The sequence below is a fragment of the Podarcis liolepis genome, assembly GCF_965112155.1.
Source record: "Podarcis liolepis genome assembly, chromosome: 1".
Lineage (NCBI taxonomy): Eukaryota > Metazoa > Chordata > Lepidosauria > Squamata > Lacertidae > Podarcis > Podarcis liolepis.
Genome location: NC_139554.1, coordinates 134231888 through 134257766, shown reverse-complemented (window position 1 = coordinate 134257766; position 25879 = coordinate 134231888). Strand labels below are relative to the sequence as shown.

The 25879-nt window shown below is 44.6% G+C and overlaps 1 protein-coding gene across 4 annotated transcripts in view; it reads right to left on the bottom strand.

Moving 5' to 3' along the window:
• The window catches only part of MLPH (melanophilin), a 75799-nt gene that overhangs the window by 36425 nt on the left and 13495 nt on the right, over nt 1–25879 (bottom strand). For all 4 annotated transcript variants that reach the window (XM_083473352.1, XM_083473353.1, XM_083473350.1 and 1 more), the window contains exons 3-9: nt 16519–16740; nt 14431–14567; nt 10389–10427; nt 8790–8881; nt 7734–7853; nt 6387–6588; nt 2566–2729 (exon numbers count right to left, since the gene is read on the bottom strand). In XM_083473352.1, the coding sequence (XP_083329478.1) occupies nt 2566–2729; nt 6387–6588; nt 7734–7853; nt 8790–8881; nt 10389–10427; nt 14431–14567; nt 16519–16740 (976 nt within the window). The remainder of the gene's footprint in view (nt 1–2565; nt 2730–6386; nt 6589–7733; nt 7854–8789; nt 8882–10388; nt 10428–14430; nt 14568–16518; nt 16741–25879) is intronic.

Sequence of the window (25879 nt, the reverse complement as noted above, 5' to 3'; positions counted from 1 at the left end):
TTTGTTCCAAAAGGAGTCAGGTTTTTATGCACCCAGTTGCTTCAAGCTGTGCAATATTAATATCTGCAATAAGGTGACCACACCAAATGTCGCCCCTGAACCACCAGAGGGCTGTCCAATGATGAATGTGGCACTCAGGCCAAAAAAGGTAACCCACCAGCTCTAAATAGCAAAGGGAATCAGGATTGGGACCATGGCATATTGGCAGTGGATTAATCCCACCATAGTAAAGACAACTCCCACTGATATAATGTTAACTGTTGGAGATGTGAGGTACTTTCCCTCGTCCTTGGCCCCAGAATTCAGTTCACACTGGGCTTAAAGCCTCAGGTGTCTTCATGGCTTTTCTGAACTCCAGATTCCAGTTCAGAACTTGGAAGCAATTGTGGATAAGCATTAAGATGTACACATTTAATATGCAATCAAACAAATGAATAAGACGCTATGCTGGAACTGGTCTCAGGTTTCACAGTGTGAAACAGAACTGAGTCTTAAGTAAAACTTTATTGAGATTTGAATGTCTGAATGAATTGAATTGCTTGGTTGTAAACTTGAAAAACCAGTAGTGATGTATGGAAGTGAGAGCTGGACCATAAAGAAGACTGATCGCTGAAGAATTGATGCTTTTGAATTATGGTGCTGGAGGAGACTCTTGAGAGTCCCATGGACTGCAAGAAGATCAAACCTATCCATTCTGAAGGAAATCAGCCCTGAGTGCTCACTGGAAGGACAGATCCTGAAGCTGAGGCTCCAATACTTTGGCCACCTCATGAGAAGAGAAGACTCCCTGGAAAAGACCCTGATGTTGGGAAAGATGGAGGGCAGAAGGAGAAGGGGACGGCAGAGGACGAGATGGTTGGATAGTGTTCTCGAAGCTACTAATATGAGTTTGACCAAACTGCGGGAGGCAGTGGAAGACAGGAGTGCCTGGCGTGCTCTGGTCCATGGGGTCACGAAGAGTCGGACATAACTAAACGACTAAACAACAACAACAAAACTGGAAAAATAATTAACAATTTACGGCCTCCAAAAACTTCAGCTATAAACAGTTGGATTCAAGGGGAAATGTTCTTGGAGGAGAGAATCTGGCTTCTCATGTCACTTGCAGAGAAATAATTAAAGGACCTGGGTAGGCACTTTCAACGCTCTCAGTTGCAGGAGTGTAAATGAATTGGGGTTCTGCAGTTCACCCCATCCATCCAATAGGCCAGATCCTTACCATGAACTGCTTCGTGGGCCAAATTTGATAAATGGGAAGGGCCACTCACCTGTCAAAATCCCTGTTACTCAAAACTTAAAGGGGAACAGGTAGGAGGCTTGTAATTTTTTATTTTTATTTTTACAAAAGACCAATGAATCTACTGGTCTGGAAAACCAGTGAAAGTAATTCCTTTTTAATCTTACCAAGCTATTTTCGGATAGATGGGGTAAAAACCTATTTCGCCCAAATTGTATAGCCATAGTTTTGGTTGTTGTTGTTTTTTAATCAATGTATTTTTCTTAAACTATTTCTCCTTCCAGTTGTTCTGGAATGAGATAGAAAAGCTTTAAAAAGCCAATAAAAATAAGGAGAAAGAGAACTAATACAATGGGGTGGAAGAACTGGGAAGCTTCAGATCAGTATGGTCTACAGGAAGAAAAAAAGTCCATAAGATTCTTGGTCTTGTTGCAGAAACTTAGAACAACTCTAGAAAGAGATCAGTTAGATCATAAATGCTTTCTCTAAATTGTACTTCTCATCTCCAGTTTGGGTGACAATCAGAACCAAGGTGGGTAACCTCCTGCAGTTTCATTAAAAGTGGTACTACATTTCTGCTTGCAACTTTTCAGAGATGGATAAAGCAGCATTGATCCTGCAGGTAAGATTTCAAGCAGTTTACAACTCATCAACAGAGGTTGTTCTGTTTTGTGCTCCAAAAGAAATCCATTGAATCCTATGCATTTAAAACATATGCCTTGGAACCAATATCCAACCAATTAATGAACATAAAATGCAACAAGATTAACAGTGGGTGAATGGGATAGCTCTACAGCCTATAACTTCATGTCCATTTATGAATGTTTGAACACGGATAAGATGCTCTGTGAAAACCTTTTTAGACTCATCAAAGAGGAAGGGAAGTAAGTTTCCTTGTTTTGCAGCATGCTTTCTCTGAAACCTTGAACAGGAAAAATATAAAAACATTTTGTTGGGCAGGCATTTGACTCTTGCAATCTTGTGTTCTTCCTGCGTCAGTCAACCTGAGTCTCTAGTTTGCTCCTGGACACAGATTCTTACTCTGAGCCAAGAGTCACCCCTAAACCCCAGCTCTTGCCTTACTTCATAGAATCATAGAATCATAGAGTTGGAAGAGACCACAAGGGCCATCGAGTCCAACCCCCTGCCAAGCAGGAAACACCATCAGAGCACTCCTGACATATGGTTGTCAAGCCTCTGCTTAAAGACCTCCAAAGAAGGAGACTCCACCACACTCCTTGGCAGCAAATTCCACTTGGCAGCAGTAATTCCAAGGGATTGCTTCAGTGGCAGACGCTTCAAAGGAAGGTGTCCAATTCTTTATTTACCTGATTTCCAGATGGATTTATATTCTCCTGGGATGAGGCTCGGCTCCTGCGTTTTGTGTGGTGAGGCTGATAGACAAGAGTCTTCTGCGCTCCCTCCATGTCTTCCTCAGAAGTGTCCAGATCAGCTGAGTACTGGGATGGGTGCTGCTCATCCCAGGGACGGCCTTTGGGAACAGAACAAGGCTGGGATTCAGAGCAATAGACTCAAAACTCAAATCTTGTGTTTCAGGGCAATCTGAGCGAGATTACTAATTTCTGAAACTTTCTGGAAGAAGTTTCAATTTATTCACTTTGGCCTCAGATATGTTTACAAAAACAGGGGAAATAATAATAATAATAATAATAATAATTAATAATAATAATAATAATAATAATAATAATAATAATAATAATAATAATTTCTTTATACCCCGCCCATCTGGCTGGGTTTTCCCAGCCTCTCTGGGCAGCTCCCAACAGAATTAAAAGCACAATAAAACATCAAACATTAAAAACTTCCCTAAACAAATCAAAAGCTGGAAGCAAATTAATTGCAAGGAATAGAATATTTCTATAGCCAGGTGTTTGTTGCTTGCCAGTTTTCAACCCAGAAAAATCAAAATATGTGAAAAGTGTGGCCATTATTTCAGGGGCAAACTAGATGAAAGAGATATGTGATCAGATTATCTATTTCTTTAAAAGTTTGCAAGAGTGAGGGGAGGCTTAAAAACCCTGTCCCTGTGCTTTCCCACTTTCTTTGGCAATTTGTCCTATTAAGAGAAAGTTACATGTACTCCAAAGTTTTCTCTCGTGGAGCAAAATGCCACTTTGGGGATTGGGAGAGAGGGTAATGTTTATAGGGGAAACAGTGCTTAGATAAACCCTGCTATGCTGCAAAGCACACAGTCCATCCACTGGGCAATGACTCCTCTCCATTTATTGCTCCCCAACGCCCCATGCTAGGAGGCAGGAGACCAGGCTCACAGAAATTCCCGCTGCCCTCAGTGGCCTATGCAAAACTCTCCAAACACATCACACTCTAGGGGACCCTTCTCAAGTTTGCTTAGATCCTCTGCAACTACAAGGAGAAGGCTCTTGTCACCAGTTCTGGAGTTTTGTCCCCGTATTTTCCACAGTAGCTCAGCCCTGGTTTGTTGCCGGCCTTTGAACTCTGAGCAGCATTACCTAACCAACAAATGAGGAACACACTGAGCAGCATTTGAGAGGCTGCAGGTGTCTAATCTCTGCTCCATGCACTTTTCCGTTTCGTTACCTTGTTAAGAGAAACCACATTAGGGATAATTTAGTTTCCAATAATCACATTTTCCAGATATTTATAGTAACTGTAAAGCACTGAACCCTGTGGCACAACAAAACCTTCTGAGAGTAACTGGACTGGGATCCATTTCCATAGACAATTTTACAATAAGTTCACTTAAAATGCAAACCTCTGATGGGCAATGTCTGCGTCCTGCTGCATGGCATCTGCACCTTGCCAAAAGGCGTAAATCAACGTGCCATCCCCAAGTGCCAAGAAAGAAGGTCTTCCATCTGCCAGAACTGTAGGCTGTTGGCGATGGCTTGGGCTTATGCTTTTGGAGTGTCTGTGTGATGAATTCATTCCAATTGCCCTTCTATGCACTCCAGATCAAGAGCTTATTGTGTGGGCCAACTTGTCTTGTCTGTACCATTTATGACTGGAAGACTGAATTGCATGCACTGCCACATGAGGGAGGGGGTGTACAGTTTATAGACCTGCAACAATTGCTGGTGTGGCAGCCTCAAAGTTCTAGCCAGCCTTGAACCATGAGAGAGAGGGAAAGGGGGCTTTCAGGAGGGGCGGGGAGGACTTGGGGTCTCTTCCAACTGGGTTTGCGGTCAGGCTTGGAGCTGGTTTGCTAGCATTTCAGCCGGGGGGGGGGGAGTTCCAGAGAGTGGGAAAGGGAAATGCAGGAACTGGAGTTCTTTCACCTCACAGCTACCATCCCCACAATCCTAACCCCCCTCTAGGATACAGTCATACCTCTTGCTACGTTTGCTTCAGGTTAAATTTTTTCAGGTTGCGTCCTGCAGCGACCCGGAAGTAATGGAACACGTTACTTCTGGGTTTCGCCGCTCACCCATGCGCAGATGCTCAAAATGACATCACGCGCATGCGCAGAAGCGGCGAATCACGGCCCGTGCTGCTGCGTGTTGCGTTCCGCTCAGGTTGCGAATGGGCCTCCGGAACGGATCCCGTTCACAACCAGAGGTACCACTGTACTTAGTGTATAAACTATCAGGGGCCTACCAATTCCCCTACAATTTATACTCCAAGTATCACTCCATCTGTCATTGCTTCCTCTCCCCTCTGCAAAACAAAATACTATTCAACATTACATACATGCCAGGAAACTCGAAGAAGGAGAAGGAGGAGGAGAGTTTGGATTTGATATCCCGCTTTATCACTACCCAAAGGAGTCTCAAAGTGGCTAACATTCTCCTTTCTCTTCCTCCCCCACAACAAACACTCTGTGAGGTGAGTGGGGCTGAGAGACTTCAGAGAAGTGTGACTAGCCCAAGGTCACCCAGCAGCTGCATGTGGAGGAGCGAAGACGCGAACCCGGTTCCCCAGATTACGAGACTACCGCTCTTAACCACTACACCACAGTGGCTCATAGATCCTTCTTAGGATGGACTTGGTAGTTTGCTTCTTCTTCTTCTTACATTATTTTAAATTTATTATTAACATTTTAATTTAGGGAGAAGTGCTCCCCCAAGTGTTTGGGTACCACACCCTTATTTTTGGGAGGTCCCATTTCACTTGCAGACTGACAGACCCTTAACCAGCCACTTTTGCTATTAGGAGGAATGATGTGAATTAAACAGCTCCTGTGCATAGGAAACATGATGCACTCTAACCGAAAGGAAGCTGCTCTTGTCCTATCAGTTTAGGAATTTCTTTTCATGAAGGGGATATTTCATCATGCAGTTCCCCACAGTCTGAAGTATGGACAGCACAGGGGCAGTTTTGGCCTGGGATGTGTGGTTTGTCCTTTATCCTGGGGGACACCAACTTATCCCAGGCCTTGCAGCCCTGACACCTCCCTCTTCTTCGGCAAGCTCAGTGGCTGATAGCACAGCGGAGGAATGGTTCACAGTAACAGTATAACCATTTCAAAATGCAATTTTAAAAAGATTTTAAATTTTTATTTTTTAAAAAATCAGAAAACGAAGACCCCCCTCCCCAGTGTAAACACACAAATAATACAAATTTGTTTCTCTCACTCTGATAATTTCAAGTAATATCTGAAGTGTCTTCAGAAAGAGGCTTTAGTGAAACGTCTTTCCTTTTTATTTTAATATATTGATTATATATAATATTGGCTGGGTGGGGGTTATTTTGTTTTTTCCACTATTTTGGCAGGGTGGCACTGAGGGTTTGCTGTTGCTAAGCATCATTACAGAAATCATGTTTGATTCTTGGAGAACTATGTTCTTCCTGGTCTTTATGTAAATGAGAATAAATCATAACTACAGCAATGATCTGAAAATTCAAAAGAAGTTCACAGAGTCCATTGCAAGAGGGCTCATTTTTAATAACGTCTTAGTGTGGTATTTGTTACACTTTGGCAGGAAGGATTCGGCAAGAAAGATCCATGTTGTTCTGCAACCATTTCCTAGGGATGAGATTCCTGGTCATCCTCTGTATCCTCTGAGATACGTGATTTTTGCATGTAAATTAGATTCACACTAAAAGACAGAAATCTACAAAAGGCTGTACATTTAATATTTTAGCTCTTCTTAAAAGAAACAGTGCTGAGAAGGCATTTTCTCAGGTGTTTGGCCACAGGAGAACCTACCAGCCTTGGGAGTTCTCTCGAGGCTTTTAGGCTGTGAGTTGACGGTCAGCCGAACTTCGGTGCTGAACTCCTGTTCGGGGGCCGGCAGGTGCTGCCCCTGCTCCTGCAGGAGGTGGTGGAACGTGGCCGCCACGTCGGCTTCGGCAATCATCGATTCCCTCTGGGAGGGGTCTTCCTTGGCACCAGGAAATCCTGCAAAGCTCTAAGAAGAACAGTGCCCATCAGCGTCAACAAGGAGGCAGTTTGATCTCTCATTGACAGGTAAGTGTCTGGAGGAGGGGCACTTCCTCAGTGTTGGTTATATATGTGGTGAATTGATACCACACCTGATCGAAATGATCTTTTTTTGCATGCACTGCCCCCCAAATCACGATGGTGAGTGGGAAACTCTGAGAGGGCTTGCACAGGAGGAGGAGGAGGTTTCCAATGTGCAGCCACAGTCAGTCTGGTAGCTGCCAAGAGGAAAAATAGTAATTCCCACTTCATGTCTCAAAGTTAAAGGTAAAGGTAAAGGGACCCCTGACCATTAGGTCAAGTCATGGACAACTCTGGGGTTGCGGTGCTCATCTCGCTTTATTGGCCAAGGGAGCCGGCGTACAGTCATATGGCCAGCATGACTAAGCCGCTTCTGGCGAACCAGAGCAGCGCACAGAAATGCTGTTTACCGTCCCACCGGAGTGGTACCTATTTATCTACTTGCACTTTGACGTGCTTTCAAACTGCTAGGTTGGCAGGAGCAATGGGAGCTCACCCCGTTGCGGGGATTTGAACCGCTGACCTTCTGATCAGCAAGTCCTAGGCTCTGTGGTTTAACCCACAGCGTCACCCGCATCCCACTCAAAGTTGGGTGGCTGTTAAATGCGTGAACAGTCTACAATGAAGTGTTGTGCTTGAGTTAACATAAGGAGATCCTAAACACTTACCAAAAGCAGGAATAGGACTGTATGAAGCTTTCTATGTGATACCTGATGTTTTACTGTCATTGTGTTTCAAATAATTCCCCATGGGAAAAAATTAAACTCATATATATGTTTGTGTGAGGGAAGTGATAATCTGTGGTGCTCCATCACTGAAGGCTGAGTCACATTTGCAACTCACTGCTTGATGCTACAGTCAGAAAGTGACAACAAACAAAAGCCTCCTGACATCTGAATCTGCTCTCTCACTTTCTAGCCTATTTCCAACTTGTAGCTTTCACTAATACATTTCACAGGGCAGGCGAAAATGCTTATACGACAAGCTGGGCTAGCAAAGGTCAAGAAAATGAGAAGAATGAGGGAGGGGAGCAATTCTGAGGTGCCAAGGATGATGTAAGCGAGCAGGAAGGCATGAACACCACCGTAATACCTGAAGACCTTCATTCCCAGGAGAGAGTTGCTCAGACTGCCGGCGAGATTGAGAAGAATATTCCGAGTCCATTTCAAAATCAAAGGGATGGACAGACAGCAGGCGCTTGGTCTTGCGCATCTTAGAAAGCACAGAGAGTTTAAGAAACCAGATTCCATTGTAAATACAGTTGATAGTGAAATATTTTCACAGGTCTCTTGGAAAGGTTAGTAACCATATTGCTACTTTCCACGCAGTGCTCTGCAGGGGATTTTCTTCGCAGTTCCCTAGTTCTATGCCAGAGTTCAAGTCCAGCCCTGATGTCTCTCCTTTGGGATGTTTTTCAGGTCAATAAGGAACAGGGGCAGCTGAGGGCTATTCCATATAGATTTATATAGAAAACATGCAAACACTCCTTTGAAAACAATTTACTTCCCCCAAAAGGGCAGAAATAAGTCCAAACAAAAACATTCAGATCCAGGATTCTGCACTCTGAATTTGGAATTTATTCAAATGTTGATTTCCTTATACATATACTGAAATGCCAAAGCTGAAGTTAAAGATCTGAATGTGAGGATTTAACATTTCAGTGAGAATTTTTTCCTAACCTAAATAACAATTATTGCTAAAATAAATCATTTATATGGGTGAGGCTATCCTAGTGGGCTCATGCCTAGGTCCATAACTCAAGATAATTCAACTTTTATTGGCTAACAGTCGGTCAGTCATTAATATACTTCAAGAGCTTTTGCACACTCCATACAAATGGTTATAGAAGGGCAAAATGGTGGGTTTCCTTTTTTTACATTTTCTGTGGATGCAGAGGTATCATTTAGATTCTTCCTAGAGACTGTGAGCACAGAAATGAGAGAACATCACCCAGAAGCCAGCTTGAGGCACGAGGCCTCCAATAAATGACTCCACAGGAAATGAGATTTATATCAGAAATCAAAAGCAGAAAGATCACCTTTTCCCAGAGAAAAAGGAGTAATATCTTCATTCAAGAAGGCCCAGCATGATATACAAATGAGTTCTCAGTGCTAACATGGAAGAAAGTCCATTCCCGGGTACCCTTACCCTCGCATAGCACTCTGCTTCTCCACCATCGATAGCATCTTCTGCCTCTCCCTCCTCACTGTCCTCATTCCCGCTGTAGAAGTGGCAGTCACCTGGGCAGCAAAGAGATGGGTCAGTCAAATCAGGCATGTGAGGTGCACTCAGGAAGTGGCTGGAGCTTAGCAGGATAATGCATGCTTTACATTCAGAATGTGTCAGCCATCTCCACTAGAAAGGGTATTAGCAGGAAAGACACAGGAATAAAGGAAATTGCCTTATACAGAGTCAGGCCATTGGTCCAGCCATGGCAGAAGCTCAACATTTGAGAAGGCCTCTCTGCCAGTCCAGGAGCTGCTTGGCCCTGAACCTGGGATTGTCTGCATGCAAAGCAGATGCGCTTACAACTGAGCTATGGCTCTCCTCCAAAGACGAGGAAAAGCTTCTGAGATTTGGGGAAAGGGTTGCATATTGAAGGAGGCACCAGTGGTCTGACTCAGCATAAGACCACCTCATCCTCATTTCTGATCATTGCTATTATAGATTTTTTTAATGCACAGCATTTGTTTCAATCCTAGGCATTTCACTCAGATGTAAGTTCAATGGAGCTCACTTTCAAGTACCGTATTTCTCGCTCCATAAGACGCACTTTTTTCTTCCTAAAAAGTAAAGGGAAATGTCTGTGCATCTTATGGAGCGAATGCATGGTCCCTGGAGCCAAATTGCCCAGGGGCGAAAAGCAGATCATGTGCTTTTTAAAAAAAGAAAGAAAGAGGGAAGTGGGGGTTGAAACAAAGCTGCTGATCGTTTGCCGATCGGGGAGAGAGATAAGGCAGGCTAGAGATAAAGGAGGCTGCCTGGGAGGGGGAAGGTAAAGACAGCAAACTTGCAAAGGGGGAAAACAGGAAGACTAAAGCAATAAGGAGAGAAATTAGAAGAAAAGGAGGAGCAAAAAACTGCTCCAGCTAAGGAGAAGATACTAAGGCAAACAAGAGGGAAGGGAGTGTTGAAAGGAAACAGCTGATCGGTGGGAACGGAAGAGAGATAAGGGATGCTAGCGGAGGCTGCCTGGGAGGGGGGAGGTAAAAGCCCATGGATCCTCAGGATTTTTACATTGGGTCACCCCAAATTCACCATCAGATCACATAGCATGTCCATGGCTACAGCCTGCACCAAAAAATATCACGCACCCACTGTTTCCTGGGGCTGCAATGGTGCAAAAATATGGTTACAAAGCACGGATCCACATGGATCCTCAGGATTTTTGCATTGGGTCACCCCGAATTCACCATCAGATCACATGTCTGTGGCCACAGCATGAACCACAAAAATCATACATCCACTGTTTCGTTCAGAATATTTTTTTCTTGTTTTCCTCTTCTAAAAACTAGGTGCGTCTTATGGAGTGAAAAATACGGTAAGTGGCTCAGATTGTGGCCTGAATGTTTGCTGTTCCCATGTTATGGGGATGCCAAAGCCAGTTTAGTCCCCTTCCTCTGTCCTTGACAGACCATAGCTCTGTGGTAGAGCATCTGTTTGCATGCAGTAGGTTCCAGGTTCAATCCTGATATCTCTTGGTGGGGCAGGGTGTATAGGTTTGTTTGTTTGTTTTAAGCCACTTACTGTTGATGTCTGGCAAGCTGTAAACTCTGTCATGAAGACCTAGAATAAGAGGAAAATGCAACATAAATACTTTTAAAACATATTTTGCAGTAAGTCTGATGTAGGACTGAATAATTATCCCTTTGAGCATGTATGTACAATTGGTAAAGACAATTAAAAATAGCATTTATTATCAGCCTGGAGACCCAGTTTAGACTGAAAACCAACAAGCTTGTGGTCACATGCAAGTTAGTTCCTGAGAAAATGCTGTATTGGCTTTGAGACAAGCAAGCTTTTGTAGGGATAATTCAGGTTTAGGTCGGCAATTCCTGTTAGGAAACTTGTGCCTGATTTCCACTTAAATCAACATCCTCTGACACATTTAATATGTATACAGGATATATATATATTTATATCTCTGTAGGCTTTTCCTATAACCCGGTCTGCTAGCAAACACGTACAAAGATGTGGTGGAATAATAACTGGGGTCACCAGAGTGCCAAAATGTGGAACATGAGAAAGGCATCTGCCCATCCTGCAAGGGCATAGGGTTCCCCTGGTCCTGGGTTGATGCTATGGCACCAGGACATCAGCATCAGGCTAGAAATGCAGCCCATGCCAAAACAAGCATGGAGAACTGAGGGTGGTAATTTCAGCCCTGCATGAAGCCATTTGTATGAGTACAATATAATGCACCTGATAAGTTATAACCAACTTTTGCAACAGACCCATAACCAAGGGGCAACAGAGCAGCGTGGATTTCCCTGGTTTGCTTTGCGGAGGATTCAGCTGTCACTTTGTCAGCATGCCAGAATCAGAGGGTGCTCTGTTAACCATCTTGATCTCTGCTTATTAAGATCCCAAACCCCAGATATCATCAGTCAAATGAAGGAGGATCTAATGTAAACGTCCCCATCCTTGACATGATTTTGTATAAAACTAATGTGCTGTCATTTTAAAAGTGAACAGGGATACAAATTTCCCCAAAGATCCCATGCTGAAAACAAGGAAGACCCATAGAAACACCTTCTTCCTTAATGAACTCACTGAGCCAGAGGTTTCCAAATGTCACTTCTCATGGAGTGTGTTGTAAATGGCAGCTTGCCTTCACACAACAAACCTGCAAGACTGCCCAAGACTGCCATCTATTGGCCAGGTACAATTCAGCAAGTATGAGCAATAGAAACAAAATGCATTATGCACACACATGCACACACTTTCGGGCCTGATAATGTGCATGAATTCCAAAGTTAAGTCCCAGTGGTTAAGATGTGCTCCAAAGTTAAGAGTGCCTTCAGTTTCAGACATTAAACTCTTGCAGGTCTAAAGAGGGTGGGGGAATTAACAAGCATGAGAGAAAGAATCTGAGATTCTCCTAAACATATCATTATTGTTAAGTTTGTAGGTTTCCAGAATTATTGTTTTTTATATTACTTTCAATAATGCTGTTCATTATATAGTCCATATTTTATTCTAATTTGCTTTAGAGTTCTTGGATAAGCAAGGAGTCTTCGTAAGTACATAGACAATAAACTTCCAGTGATGCATCTGGCAACACAAACTGTGAGGTCTTCATTAAACAGTGGCTCCCAATGGGCTAGCCAACTGCCTCAGTATTTGACAGATAGAAAAGGAAGATAGAGAGACAAATAGACAAAACAAGGCTTCATAGCCGGAAGCAAATGTTTCAGCCGTTAGAAAGCTTTGGCCATATTAGAGAATGCTTCACTGGAATGAACCCTGGAGGTCAATGTGTCCCAGCAAAGCCAGCAGCAAGTCATTATGTTCCAGCTGCAGAGCAGATCTATTGGACTTGGTTCAAAGAATTCTAAGCAGAAGGAAAATAACCATTAGCAGTCTTCCACAAGGCTAAAAAGGTAGGACCTATAGCGATTCTGCTTAAGCAAGAGGCTGCACAAACTTCCACATGAGCAGAATAACGTATCGGGGTCAGGTTTCACTTTTCTTGCACAAGACTTAAGGATGAAATGTCCAGCCTTAAAGATGCAACACTGGCTCACTGGCTATTTCTTAAGAAGGCAGGCCTGGGGGACAGTCAGGCAAAGAAAGCTTGTCCACACTTCTGCTTGTCCCACCGCTAAATCAGAACCAAAGTCAATTGGTTTTTTTGCAGATTGATGTTCTGATTCAACAGTGAGCTTTTCCTGGGGAAAGTAGTAGGACAAACCAAAAAACCACTCAGACCTGTGCCTAGAAAGGAAGGGACAAGCAAAAGTGTGGATGAGCCCAGAGAGGCCTCTTTAGTCTGCATTTCTTCCATTGTCTCCCGAGACAGACGGATGCCAACAATAAGTGTGTTCTGAAGTATCTCCCTCACAGCTGAGGGCCAAATGAGGCAAGGTGGCAAATATCTGTGGTCTGACCTCCCATTTCTTTAAATTTTGGCAAATTGCAGTTTCATCCAGGGTTGGGGCAATCTGGATCTGCATCACAGCAATGGGAATTGGTGGATCTCAACCCTTTGTCCAGTCCATTCCCCCAAGTAATTCAGTCCCTAAATTGCCATTTGCTCTGTGAGGAAAAACATGCATGTAATGGTTGCTGTGCCATTTACGTTTCCCAAAAAATGGTGAACAGCAGCTTCATGGGAGGTCATTTTATACTACACTCGCTGGCAGGTGATGGTACACATTCATTTCTTTGGTCCAATTGTTCCCACCCATTGTGACTTTTAGAAGCACTACAAAAACATGGTGAGCCAGTGAGGTGTAGTGGTTAAGAGCGGTAGTCTCGTAATCTGGGGAACCGGGTTCGCGTCTCCGCTCCTCCACATGCAGCTGCTGGGCGACCTTGGGCTAGTCACACTTCTCTGAAGTCTCTCAGCCCCACTCACCTCACAGAGTGTTTGTTGTGGGGGAGGAAGGGAAAGGAGAATGTTAGCCGCTTTGAGACTCCTTAAAGGGAGTGAAAGGCGGGATATCAAAATCCAAACATGCAAAGACTGTTCACTTGAAAACTGCAGAGAGATGAGTGTATACACAACCTGACAACAATTGCTTGAAATAGTAGTAAAAGTAGAAGTAGTTGTTGTTACTACCATTATTTTGTTCATCTCCAGCCTTTCTGTTTCTATAATGTCTTATTTGGACATTTTGTTTTACTTGGCCTGCAAAATTAAAACAGATCTGGGCAATCACCAATTTTTGTGTTTTCACAGATGGCAGCTCAGCCAGTCTTACGCATCTTGTTCCCTGTGGGGAACCTGATACCTGCATAGCTCCTAAAGAGCCTCATTTGACTTTCTTCAACAGAGACCACCTTCAGATGCTCCAGGAAGATTTGCCATTGATCTCTCAATAGTTAATGTTAACAGCACCCCTAAACACTAGATTGGTTGCTACCAGGAACTGTAACCAATGGTTCTGCCTTCAAAAAATGTTGCTGGATAAACTTTAAATCAACTGCAGTTAACTTCCAAGTGTGTGCCCCTAATTTTAGCATTAAGTGAAAGGGCAAACAGCTCATTGCAATTCACTTTTTCCAAACCGCTCACCAGTGGTGATTAATTTCTAAAAGCAAAGGTGCTGGGATTCAAGCCAGCTGAGAAACCACACTCTCTAACTTTGGAGCCACGTCACTCACTCCAAATGTGTGGGAACAGACTGTGGCTACTCAGATGTAATTATTGTGATTTGTGGTGACAGTTAATTTGGTACCCAGTCTAAACCACAGAGCCTCTTGGGCTTGCCGATCAGAAGGTTTGGTGGTTCGAATCTCCGCGATGGGGTGAGCTCCCATTGCTTGGTCCCTCCTCCTGCCAACCTATCAGTTCGAAAGCACATCAAAGTGCAAGGTACCGCTCCGGCGGGAAGGTAAATGGTGTTTCCGTGCGCTGCTCTGGTTCGCCAGAAGCGGCTTAGTCCTGCTGGCCACATGACCCGGAAGCTGTACGCCAGCTCCCTCGGCCAATAAAGCAAGATGAGCACCGCAACCCCAGAGTCATTTGTGACTGGACCTTTACCTTTACTACTCTGTGGAACCTTTCAGAGTGCTGTATAGAAAGATACTGAGAGGACACCCCCCCCCAGACCCCAGCCCATACCAAGCAAGGTAGGATTCATTTTCTGTCCATGCGTCATCCTTCCGTAGAGCGACCGCATCACCTTAGCACTTCCAAACCGCTTAAAACGAGATTTCACATGCTCATAATACCATTCCACAGATCCAGTCTTCACAATCCTGTCCAGTAGGAGAGAAAAAACAGGATTATGTACACAGGTACGATCCCAAACCTTCAATCAATTAAAACACACCTGTTGACTTTAGTGCCGTTTTGACTTCACCACACAAAGACAAATCACACAAAAGGGTAACATTTCCATTAGGATTAGGGAGCAATTGCCTGTGCGCAGGCCCTCACACAGGAAAGGAGTCAGACCATGCCATGGAGCCAGATTAGCCCTGGCCTCTCCATCCCCATATTGACTGCTCCCTGGCAGGAGCAGCTGTTCATGTCCAGGGGCTCCTCTTCAGTTGTCTGTGCTCAATGAGTGGCTGTTGGGGAACATGGCCGGCCCAGCCATGGATGCAGCCCAGCTCCTTATTCTAGGCACAAGTAGTGTCCTGCATAGGTAACACAAGCCTGGGGATAAAACATTCTGAGGGAATTCAGCAACCAGGTTTGTGGAATGAGAGACAGAAAAGTTTGGTGCTCGGCAACAACAGATTCTTCTACAGCACTAGTTGGCTGCAAGTGCTCCACCTCCTTCCATGAACTTTTTCACTTGGGCAGCCTCCTTGTGCAACACGGCACGCTGGTCTTACAAGCACCAAAGGCTCCCTACTATAGGGGTTCATGCTATAGGGTGATGTGAGGGACTGGGTGGGATCAGCAGGTGTTCTTCTGTGCTTCCCTTCACACCACTGTAATGGGGGAAAATACCCGAATATAAAGGCCTGTTATGAAAACTAAAGAAAGCATCCTCAAGTCACATTGCTGGCAGATGAGTGCCTGAAGCTTGAGGGAATTGATGATGGGGATTGAGAAAAAGCAGAAGTGAAATGAATTGCTAAGAGAGCATCTTACGTGCTGGACTTTAACCTTGGAGCAATCCCTGTCTCTAGGCCTAACTTATCCCGCAGGACTAGGGGAAGAAGCCAGGTGTGCGCAGCTACCCTGAGCTGTCTAGGTAAAGGATGGGATAAAAATGAAACAATGACCATTTCATTTCGCCCGTTTTTGGAAACAGAAAAGTCAAACGGCAACGCAGCACCTCCCTATTGCAACCACTCACCTGCCCAACCCTCCATCACCATAGAATCCTAGAATCATAGAATCCTAGAGTTGGAAGAGACCACAAGGGCCATCCAGTCCAACCCCCTGCCAGGCAGGAAACACCATCAGAGCACTCCTGACATATGGTTGTCAAGCCTCTGCTTAAAGACCTCCAAAGTAGGAGACTCCACCACACTCCTTGGCAGCAAATTCCACTGTCAAACAGCTCTTACTGTCAGGAAGTTCTTCCTAATGTTTAGGTGGAATCTTCTTTCTTGTAGTTTGGATCCATTGCTCCGTGTCCGCTTCTCTGGAGCAGCAGAAAACAACCTTTCTCCCTCCTCTATGTGACATCCTTTTATATATTTGAACATGGCTATCATATCACCCCTTAACCTCCTCTTCTCCAGGCTAAACATGCCCAGCTCCCTTAGCCGTTCCTCATAAGGCATCGTTTCCAGGCCTTTGACCATTTTGGTTGCCCTCCTCTGGACACGTTCCAGTTTGTCAGTATCCTTCTTGAATTGTGGTGCCCAGAACTGGACACAGTACTCCAGGTGAGGTCTGACCAGAGCAGAATACAGTGGCACTATTACTTCCCTTGATCTAGATGCTATACTCCTATTGATGCAGCCCAGAATTGCATTGTCTTTTTTAGCTGCCACGTCACACTGTTGGCTCATGTCAAGTTCAATCCTGTTCTGGATATACTGGAGTATTAAGTGGAACTTGAAGAAGGTTCACGCAAAGGAATAAAAAATGAAAATAAAATCATTTCGGGTGTTCTTTGTAGGGCTAGGTGGATAAACACTGAAACCTGTGAGAAATTCTAGTACCAGACAGAACCCAATCTCACATCTACTTTGGCCCACTACTATACAAACTGCAGCAACAGCAAGAATCTGTCCTACTTACCTGGATAAACGGCAAGGATCACACACCCAACCTTCCTCCTTTTTATTGTAGCTGCTACAATTTTTGCAGGTGTGTAAGTGGCAGTCTAAGCATTTGCGTTTGTTGTTCACCAGGAACTTGAAGGGCTGCAGGCAGTGAATGCAATGGGTTTCATTGAGGTGGGATTGACCGGACAGCAGCTCACGCTTTGTGCTTTCTTTTTCAATCTTGCCTTTCAGTTCCCTTTGAAAAAATGATAATAGGAGTATTTAGCACCTGAATACAGGAAGTAAACGTTGAGCAAAAAACAAAGGCTTCAAGATCTAGCCAGAAGGCTCAGAAGAGAAGTTGGATGATTCTGCCCTAAAAGTTGGTTCAGAACTCAACAGGAGAAAATGGTTTGTTCAGGCTCCAACAAATGTTTTTATTCAGTTAATACTTAGCACATTTCAGGGGTTCAGAACATTTCACATACTGTTTGAGTAATTCTTAACAACCAAACCCTCAGCAAGTCGATGGGTAAAGGACTAGTGAATTTGTGTCAGGGGTGGGATCTGAACTGGAAATCTCCTGGCTCTTACCTTCTACAATCCTCCAATTCTCACCAGTAACAAACATCAAGGCTGGGACAACCTAGTATTTCCCTCTGGCCACTGAATGTATCTATCTCACTGGTTCAGGGTGAGTGGTGAGCCGATGGCTTGGACTTTAAGAGAGCACTACATAGAATCATAGAGTTGGAATAGACCACAAGGGCCATCGAGTCCACCCCCCTGCCAAGCAGGAAACGAGTTCTGGGAAGTTCTGAATCTGGGTGGTAAAACTCATGAAGAAAACCTCCCAATCTGCCTCTGCCTGATTTCATATATTGGCTCCAGTGATGATTGTTTAGGAACAGAGAGTCCAGATTAGTGGCAAACCATTATGGAACTCTGTTGAAACCCACACCCATCGTTCAGCTTCATGACTCAGAAAAACGTTATGGATTTTCATTAAATAAATATAGTACAACACCATCACTGTCTACAGTATATTATCAAAGCACTCAAAGTACAAGCAGGCATATGTCCTCTGAAGAAGGCTTGGGAATCTGTCCTGCATGACTGCTTTGGCTGCAATAATAGCAATAATAATTGTATGATTCAGAGTACAGTACTCAAAGTACGTCTCATATATTTCCTTGCTGTAATTGTAGCCCTGCAAAGGTGACCAGTATTATTATCCTGATATTAAAGAGGGATCCAAACAAACCCCCACCCTTTCTGCCCCACCCCCACAGCTCTTGGGGGGCATTTCCACCATCCCTTGGAGAAGGAATCCAAGGGCAGACCTCTCATTCCAGTGGCTCCTGGGACATCCTCCAAGGGACCATTAAGATGGTACCTTAAAGCTGCTCACAACAAGAAGATAATCTACAGTGGTACCTCGAGTTACAGACGCTTCAGGTTACAGACGCTTCATGTTACAGACTCCGCTAACCCAGAAATAGTACCTCAGGTTAAGAACTTTGCTTCAGGATGAGAACAGAAATCGTGCCCTGGCTGCGCGGTGGCAGCGGGATGCCCCATTAGCTAAAGTGGTGCTTCAGGTTAAGAACAGTTTCAGGTTAAGAATGGAGCTCCGGAATGAATTAAGTTCTTAACCCAAGGTACTAATGTATAAAGAAGTTGTCTTGCAGTTTTGACACCCTTTCACTTTCCATAATTCTTTAGAAACCAAAGCTGTTAGTGACAATCCTATGGATGTCCGTCTCTTGCACGGTACTTCAACAGATTTTTTTCTTTCTTAGCTGAAAACAGAAATGCTCCAACCTGTGAGAAAGTGGCTGCACTGGGGCATCATGATAAACCAGGGTACAATCACAGGGGTGGGGGACCTTGCTCCACCCAAGGGCCACATTCTCTTGTGGGTGACCTTCTGGGGGCCACATGCCAGTCAAAAGTGGATGTGGCCAGAGCCAAAAAGTAGCTGAGCAATGGATGCGCTCTTACCTTTGCATGGTTTGATTCATTCCAACCATGCAAAAGTCGGGGTTTACAGACACTTGCACACCAGGGCAAACAAGAGGAATGGTCACAGTCCGAGGTCCCCTTAAGGATAAACAAAAGCACTTGAGTGGGAGGAGCAGGCTCTAGGTGGGGGGGGGGGTCCCAAGGGCTGGGCAGAGAGTCCTGGAGGGAGGCTGGATTCACCTGCAAGGCCAGAGTTCCCCCAATTCTGAGAAGGAGCTTTTTGGAGCCTCTGGTTGACGAACCTTCTCGCTCCCTTCCCCTCTGCTAGTGTAGCAATGTTTGGAAGCTTTCACTTTCACTTCTCATTATGGCAGGGATGGGAAACTGGATCTCACCTGACACCACATATGATACCAGGTGTAGGTCGTGGGCATAGTTTGGGGTTTGGAGAAGACAGCCTTGCAAGCCAAACTGGGATCTATGGCTTGCTATGTCAGCATAACATGTGGTAAATCTCAACTACGGTTTGTTTCATAGAACTGTAGAGTTGGAAGGGACCCTGAGGGTCATCTAGTCCAGCCCCCTGCAATGCAGGGATCTCAGCTCAAGCATCCATGACAGATGGCTGTCCAATCTCTGCTTTAAAACCTCCAAGGAAGGAGAGTCCACCACTTCCTGAGGGAGACACTTTCACTGTCAAACAGCTCTTACTATCAGAAAGGTTGAGAGTGGAACAGAACAACCCTACTGCAAACTATGGGTTGTGACGCTGGCTTGTTTCAACAAGCCATAGTTAAGCTCTGAATCCCGTTGTTAATCTTAGCTAAAACTGCAGTTAATTTAAAATGGAAACTAAAGCTTTTGAACTTCTTCTCGCAGCCGTGCTAGAAGAGGAGATGGGATGGAGACAGCAACAAGCCCAAGACTTGCGCAGGCCGGTACCTGACACACTAAACTATGATTTGTTTATCATGGCATCCACATGCAGCCAATGTGAAAGCAAAACCACTCTAGAAACTCTACACCGAGCAGAACACCCTTGTGCGGTGTCTAAAAACCCCTTCTGGTGAGGTTCGAACCAAAGTGAATGCCTTTGTGCTGGATTATAGCAGGACAGGATCTGCCAGGCTGTGCGATAGGTTTCTGTTTGCTTACTAGAAATAGACACGGCCCTCTGTTTGCCTTTGGGGCTACAAGTAAGAAGTGCCATGTTTGGTTAGTAGGATGGGCCCCTGGAGGCATGTAGGCAGGGCTGGAAATTTTTCACCTAGAGAGTAATTAGCAATGCTCTTGTGGTACATTAACCGACACACACCTTTTTGAAATGTTTTCTATTCCTATTTAAGGCTGTGTCTGGGAGTGTGACCAGCTACAGAAACCTCCAAAGAAACAGACAAAAAGATACTGATCTTAGCTAGGACTTGCAGAAAGCCAACTTTTCTGTATACATGAATGCTTAAGTGACGCATTAAGAAGACCTGACAGTTTGGGGTTCTGGTTTGGTCCATGAGATTAGCCCAGCCATTGAGCCTATGCCAGCACTGGCCATTTGCCTAGATGAGAAGAATCCAGGACAGGACAGGGGAGATGTGCAAGAGCTGTGACTCAAACCCAGGGTGCCACCCTCCTCGCCTCTTCAGCTGGCAAAAGCAAGTGAGGCAGGGCCCAAGGATGCCCAGGCCAAAAGGGATGGAGGGCTTGAGGGCACCACCAGAGTACCCAAAGGCAGGCCAAGTTGTGTGGCAACAGCAGGTGGCATAAGACAGGGCAGAGGAGTGCTAACGGGACAGCAGTTTTCTCTCTTGTCATAATAGCAAAATGTCTGCTAAGCATTTGAGAAGCGGGGGAAAGCCAGCCATGAAGAGCAGACAGAGCAAAGTATGCAAAGAACCTTCTCAACACAAAAATCTGCCTTTGCCAATGTGGTGCCCTTCAGATGTGCTGGCTGGAGCCGATGGGAGTGACAGTCCCAAGCATCTGGAGAACATGAGGCTAGCGGATACTGACCCACACCACTGCGAAGCCAAACAGAACCACTTTTACAACCCATTGCATTGAATGGGAAACTTTGTTTTTATTCTGCCCTTCCCCTTAGCTGAGAGTGGTGTGCACAGTCCTCCCCCTCCATTTATTTATGTCTTCATGGATTTATGTGTTTATTGCACTTAAATCCGGCCCCTTTTCTTCCAAGGAGCTCCAGGTGGGATCCATAGTTCTCTTCCTCATTTAATCCCCGCCACAACCCTGTGCCCCAACCCTGTGCTGGGAGATGGTGCCTGGTCCAAAAACACCCCGCCAGCAAAAGGGCTAAGTGGGGACTTGAGCCTTGCTCACTCTGTTCCTAGTCCCACACATGATTCCCTACCCCACACCCACTCTCAGTTAAGCAGAAGATGTGATGAAGATGGGAGTGGCACTTGCTTTAGTGCTTAAGGGGCAGCCCTGTTGGTACTACTCAACACATCAAAGAGGGACGGCAAGGATGTGACAAGCTCCCCGTCTTGGAAATTCCTATCCAGCCTTTCAATGAAGCAGGCCTTTTGTCGTCAGGGATACAAGAAGTGATGCTTATGTGTTGTGTATTTATAAACTTGGATTCTCCAAAAATGTAACAGATTTCCTTCCAAAAGTGTACTATTCATTCATTCATTTCTTTGGCCAAATTCATTTGGACCTACGCAGAACAGCAAGGTGTTGGGGGCAGACAGCTGGGTGTTGAGGCAATGAAGGGAACATTTTCTCCTACAAGAGTCAGTGGGTGGAAAAGCTACCACTGCTCATATCTGCTTATTCATAAACTCCAAGTAAATTTAACCTAGTGGTTTTAAATGAATCCATCATTTTTGTCATCGGAAAATGCCTTGTGCACGTTACGCAGTCCCGAAAGCCAAGCTGAGTGGGATGAGAGCAGACACTTCTCATTCAAGCATGAAGCTGAGATGGGACTCTACTTTGTACACCAAAATGAGAGCAGGTGAGAAGATCTGGGCCCCCACCTCACTCCCATCCATACTCTGTTCTCCATCGTTTCAGGTACTTTTCTTCCTATACCAGAAGTGAACTGAGCTGGGGGTGAAGAGTAAGTACTTGGGCAAAGCATGGGGAGCTAGCAGCCGGGTTCAGCTCTCCTCACCTTCACATCCCTGGTGATGTAAAAAAAATCACTCCTACCTCTTTAAACCTAACATGTGGTAGACCCATGAAAAATCAGGCACAGCTGCTCCCTTCATATCATATTTTTACATGAAGGTTTGGAACTGGTTTGCTGCCTCAAAAATGTATACGTACCTCAACGTCATTAGGACTCTGGAAACTGAGCAACAATGCCAAACAACCACGGTAAATAAATTCATCTTTGTTTTTGCAAGGCAGAATATCAGCTATCTTATCAGCACTTCATTAATACAAGTGCTTTAAAAGCATTCATGGACCTGCTATAAATGTTTTATCCCAACCATGTGTTCCAAGTCTGCTCCTGGAGTCAGATTTGCAATCTGAATATCTTTGCTCTCAGTTCTTGAACTTGTTAAGGAACAACTTTTACTAGACATACTTAGAGGCAAGCCAATTCACAGATTCCCATCCATGCAACCAGGCGTAGCCTTCTAATCACAGGGAGGCTGTAAAGCTTTGCAGCAGTTTTCCCAGTTCCCCAAACTACAAGAAGAGCAGTGGTGTATCTGCACAAGTGATGGCTCATGCAAACTTATCCCCGTGCAATTGCAGGAGCCATTGGCTGCTCACATGCAGGAGAACCCTTGTGAGCTAAGTGGTTCATGCAACAATTTTAACCTCCTAACTATCCACAGGCAACCATAGGCTCAGCCACTCTGCAGCCATTTTTGGGTTCTGTGGCAATAGCAGAAATCCCCATGCAGTGATAATACACATTTCAATCCCCATAGAACCTTTCTCTGGCTGGAGAATATTAAACTGAGAATGAATGCGTGAAATGTCCCTGAGTCTTTGCAGAATTAGGGTCAGAAAACTCTTAGCACCAGAGCTTAGCTGGACCATAAAGTTAGCACCAGCAAATTAGAACACAATTGGTAGGCTAAGTTCCAAAGCATCGGGACCGTGAGTAGCATAGCAAAGTAGAGGCTGCTATAGGGATCAGATACAAACAACAGTGGAAGGCGAAAGAGACAAGAGACAAGTCATACATCACAGTAAACTATAGTTACAAAGTATGACTTCATTTCCACCCCGTTGTAGCACTACAGGGGAACACGCATCACATTTGTTTCTCTCCAGACAAACCACAGGAGGAAGCCAATAACAAACCTTTACCTCCTCTCATGGCTTGTTTGGAGACAATCAAACCACAAACACTCGTCCGCATGCAATGCCAAGCTGGTGCTGTGAGGTTTCTTTCCGATCCTGTCAGCGAAGAGGGGAGTCGGGTTGGTGTGAGTTTAGCAACATGCACCAACATGGTGCTCTTTCATGCTGAGCCTTTGCTCACTTGTATGTCCCTATGGCTTCCTGCAAGGTGCAAAACAATTAGCCACTAAAACCCTGAAAGTGATTACACAGTATTTGGAACCTCACTACAAGCGTAAGCCTGATCACCACTGAAATGATCAACCCCCAAAAGCAGCGATAGGGCGCTAAAAAATCTACAGAACCTGCTAGAAGGCATCCCAAACCATGGAGGCCACCTGACAACAAGGGGTCCAAGAGTACCTACAAACTATTAACATGAGCTGTAAGCAGAGAGCAACCCCATCCAGGACTGGGTAAACACTACTTATCTGGGAACAGCAGTCACCTGCTAACAGTGTCTCTGCCATGACGTCTGGATTCAATTTTAGTTTCTTGGCCTTTATCCTGTCTTTTAGAGCAGCCAGACACCAATGTATCACTACTCCCATAGAAAAAGGGTTGCATGTCATCTGTATTGACCACCCCAACTTAGACAGTCACTCCAGGTGGATACCATGATTTAGGGTATCCAAAGCTATTGAGAGATCAAGCATCAACAGTGTTACACTCTCCTCGTCTCTATCCTGACAAGCATAATCATACAGGCCAACCAAGACAATTGCAGTGCCTAAACTGGGCCTCAACCCACATTGAACTGGACCCAGAAAATCACTCATCCTGGAGCGCCTGGGCCTGGCTGCAGATTGCCTGCATAAGAAGCTCACCCAAGAGGGAACATTTGCAAGTGGTCTGTCATGATCTGGATCTTCAAGATCCATGGAAAGTTCTTTTCAGGAACGGCCACGCCCAGTGGCCTGTTAGGTGGCCTGCAACCACCCCCTCTTGTAACAAGGCAATAGTCATTTCCTTGCCCCACCCCCGTCACCTCCTTGCTGGGTAGCATAAGCCATGAAGCACACAAGCAGCCACACAATCTTGGCCAAGCACCTTTTCCACATCCTTGAGCAACACCAACTGAAACTCATACAAAGAGTTCTTCCAGGCAAGGTCCAGACACTCCAAACTGTATAACTGATTTATTTTTAATCACAGCAGGTCACTGAGTGGCTCCCCCCTCCCCCCCTTAGGGCTAGTGTATAATTAGCTTCAAACCACTCAAAAGATCTCGTCTTGGGAGTACGAAGAAGATGCAATGGAGGCAGCAAGGGGGGAAAGGAGGATTGCCCTAAACACTGGATGTAAGATTTACAAAGACAGTTGAAGTAAAGGAGGTCGTGTAATTTTATTGGGATCAAAAACTCTCCAGATTGCAGGAACAGATCTCTTGCTTTTTGAATATAATTTGTACTGCTTCCCTGGGAAATCTAGGTTGAGAGAATGAATCTGGAATGAATATAATGAATTCTCCTCAGGGAAAGGGTTATAGCAGATTGACAAAAGCCCAGAAGGGTTATAATGGTCTAAAAATGCATTTCCTCCTGGACCACTCATAGTACATGGACATAGGAAAGTTTTTCTTTTTCTTTTTCTCGTTATGGATACTGTAAAACCATGAATGTCAGTGCACACATTAAAGAAGCCATCCATCTGATGACTCACTTCCTGCCTCTTCCCTCAAAGTAAATAATTCCTTTAAGAGGAGTGAATTAATTTTTCCTTCTCTTCCCAAGAAACATGGCAACTGCATGCTTCTCTTTCACATCCTCACCTCTGTTCTTCAAGGCAGGGTACAGGCACTCCCAACTGTATAACTGATTTATTTTTAATTTTGCAGTATGGCAGCTGGTCCTCTCTGGTAAAAACACCATCAAACTAAATTATTCTAAAGAGGACTAAAAACCCTGACGAAGCCGCTCCAATTCTCCTGCAGCTCCCCCTTCTGCCCTGACTCCTGTTGTAAGGATTAAGAAAGAAAGAAAAATAACTATTCTAACTCTTCATTTCCTTCTAGCATTCAAAAGTTGCTGTTTGAGAATTTTATGCAGAGCTAAGCTGTTCTCCCCACTGCCAGAATACCGTTTCTGCAGTGCTGTGGATATACTCCTTAAAGGTTCCATTTTATATCTATGCATTCACAATTCTTCTGTGCCTAGAAAAATACTATACATTTCTGTACTTCAAATTATACTGCAAAACAATACCATGGAAATGTTCCTTCCATCCATCCCAGGGCAGTCTTGAACACTTGAGGAAAAACTACTAGCAGTTACTGTATTTTTTGCTCTATAAGACTCACTTTTTCCCTCCTAAAAAGTAAGGGGGAATGTATGTGCGTCTTATGGAGCGAATGCAGGCTACGCAGCTATCCCAGAAGCCAGAACAGCAAGAGGGATTGCTGCTTTCACTGTGCAGTGATCCCTCTTGCTATTCTGGCTTGTGAGATTCAGAATATTCTTTTTCTTGTTTTCCTCCTCCAAAAACTAGGTGCGTCTTGTGGTCTGGTGCGTCTTATAGAGCGAAAAATATGGTAGGTGTCTCTCAGCCTAACCGACCTCACAGGGTTGTTCTGAAGAGAAAGGGAAAGCGCCACGTACTGTGAGCATCCTGTGCTCTTCCGGGGAATGATTAAAAAAGCAATTGATGATCATAATTTAACAGCACCATGGATATATGAGAAATGGGACATGATTCACTGCCACGCAGAAAGGACTCTTCCTAAACTTGTTCCTGATGCTTTATCAAGCACTCGCTGCCTGGCTCTTAAATAGATCTCCAAAACAACAAGGGCTGGAAACACAGATATTTCTTTTTAAAAATTTAAATTGGCATTCTGGGAGCTGTGAGGGTAGCTCTGACCTTGCTGTGCCAAAGTGACATCACAGCCGCATGTGGTCAAGGCTGACATTGAAACTGAGAGAGCCAGAGATGCGTAAAAATTGTAACATGTACTGTCAGAAGCACATAACTGAGACTTTTGAGAAGATGGAAAGAGTGTTTTTGTATAAGCTGCATTTTCCAACCAACCAACTCATAGAGAAGTCTAAAAGATAAATCTATGGACCAAGCAAAATACAAAAGTACAGTACATATTTTTCCAGCCATTC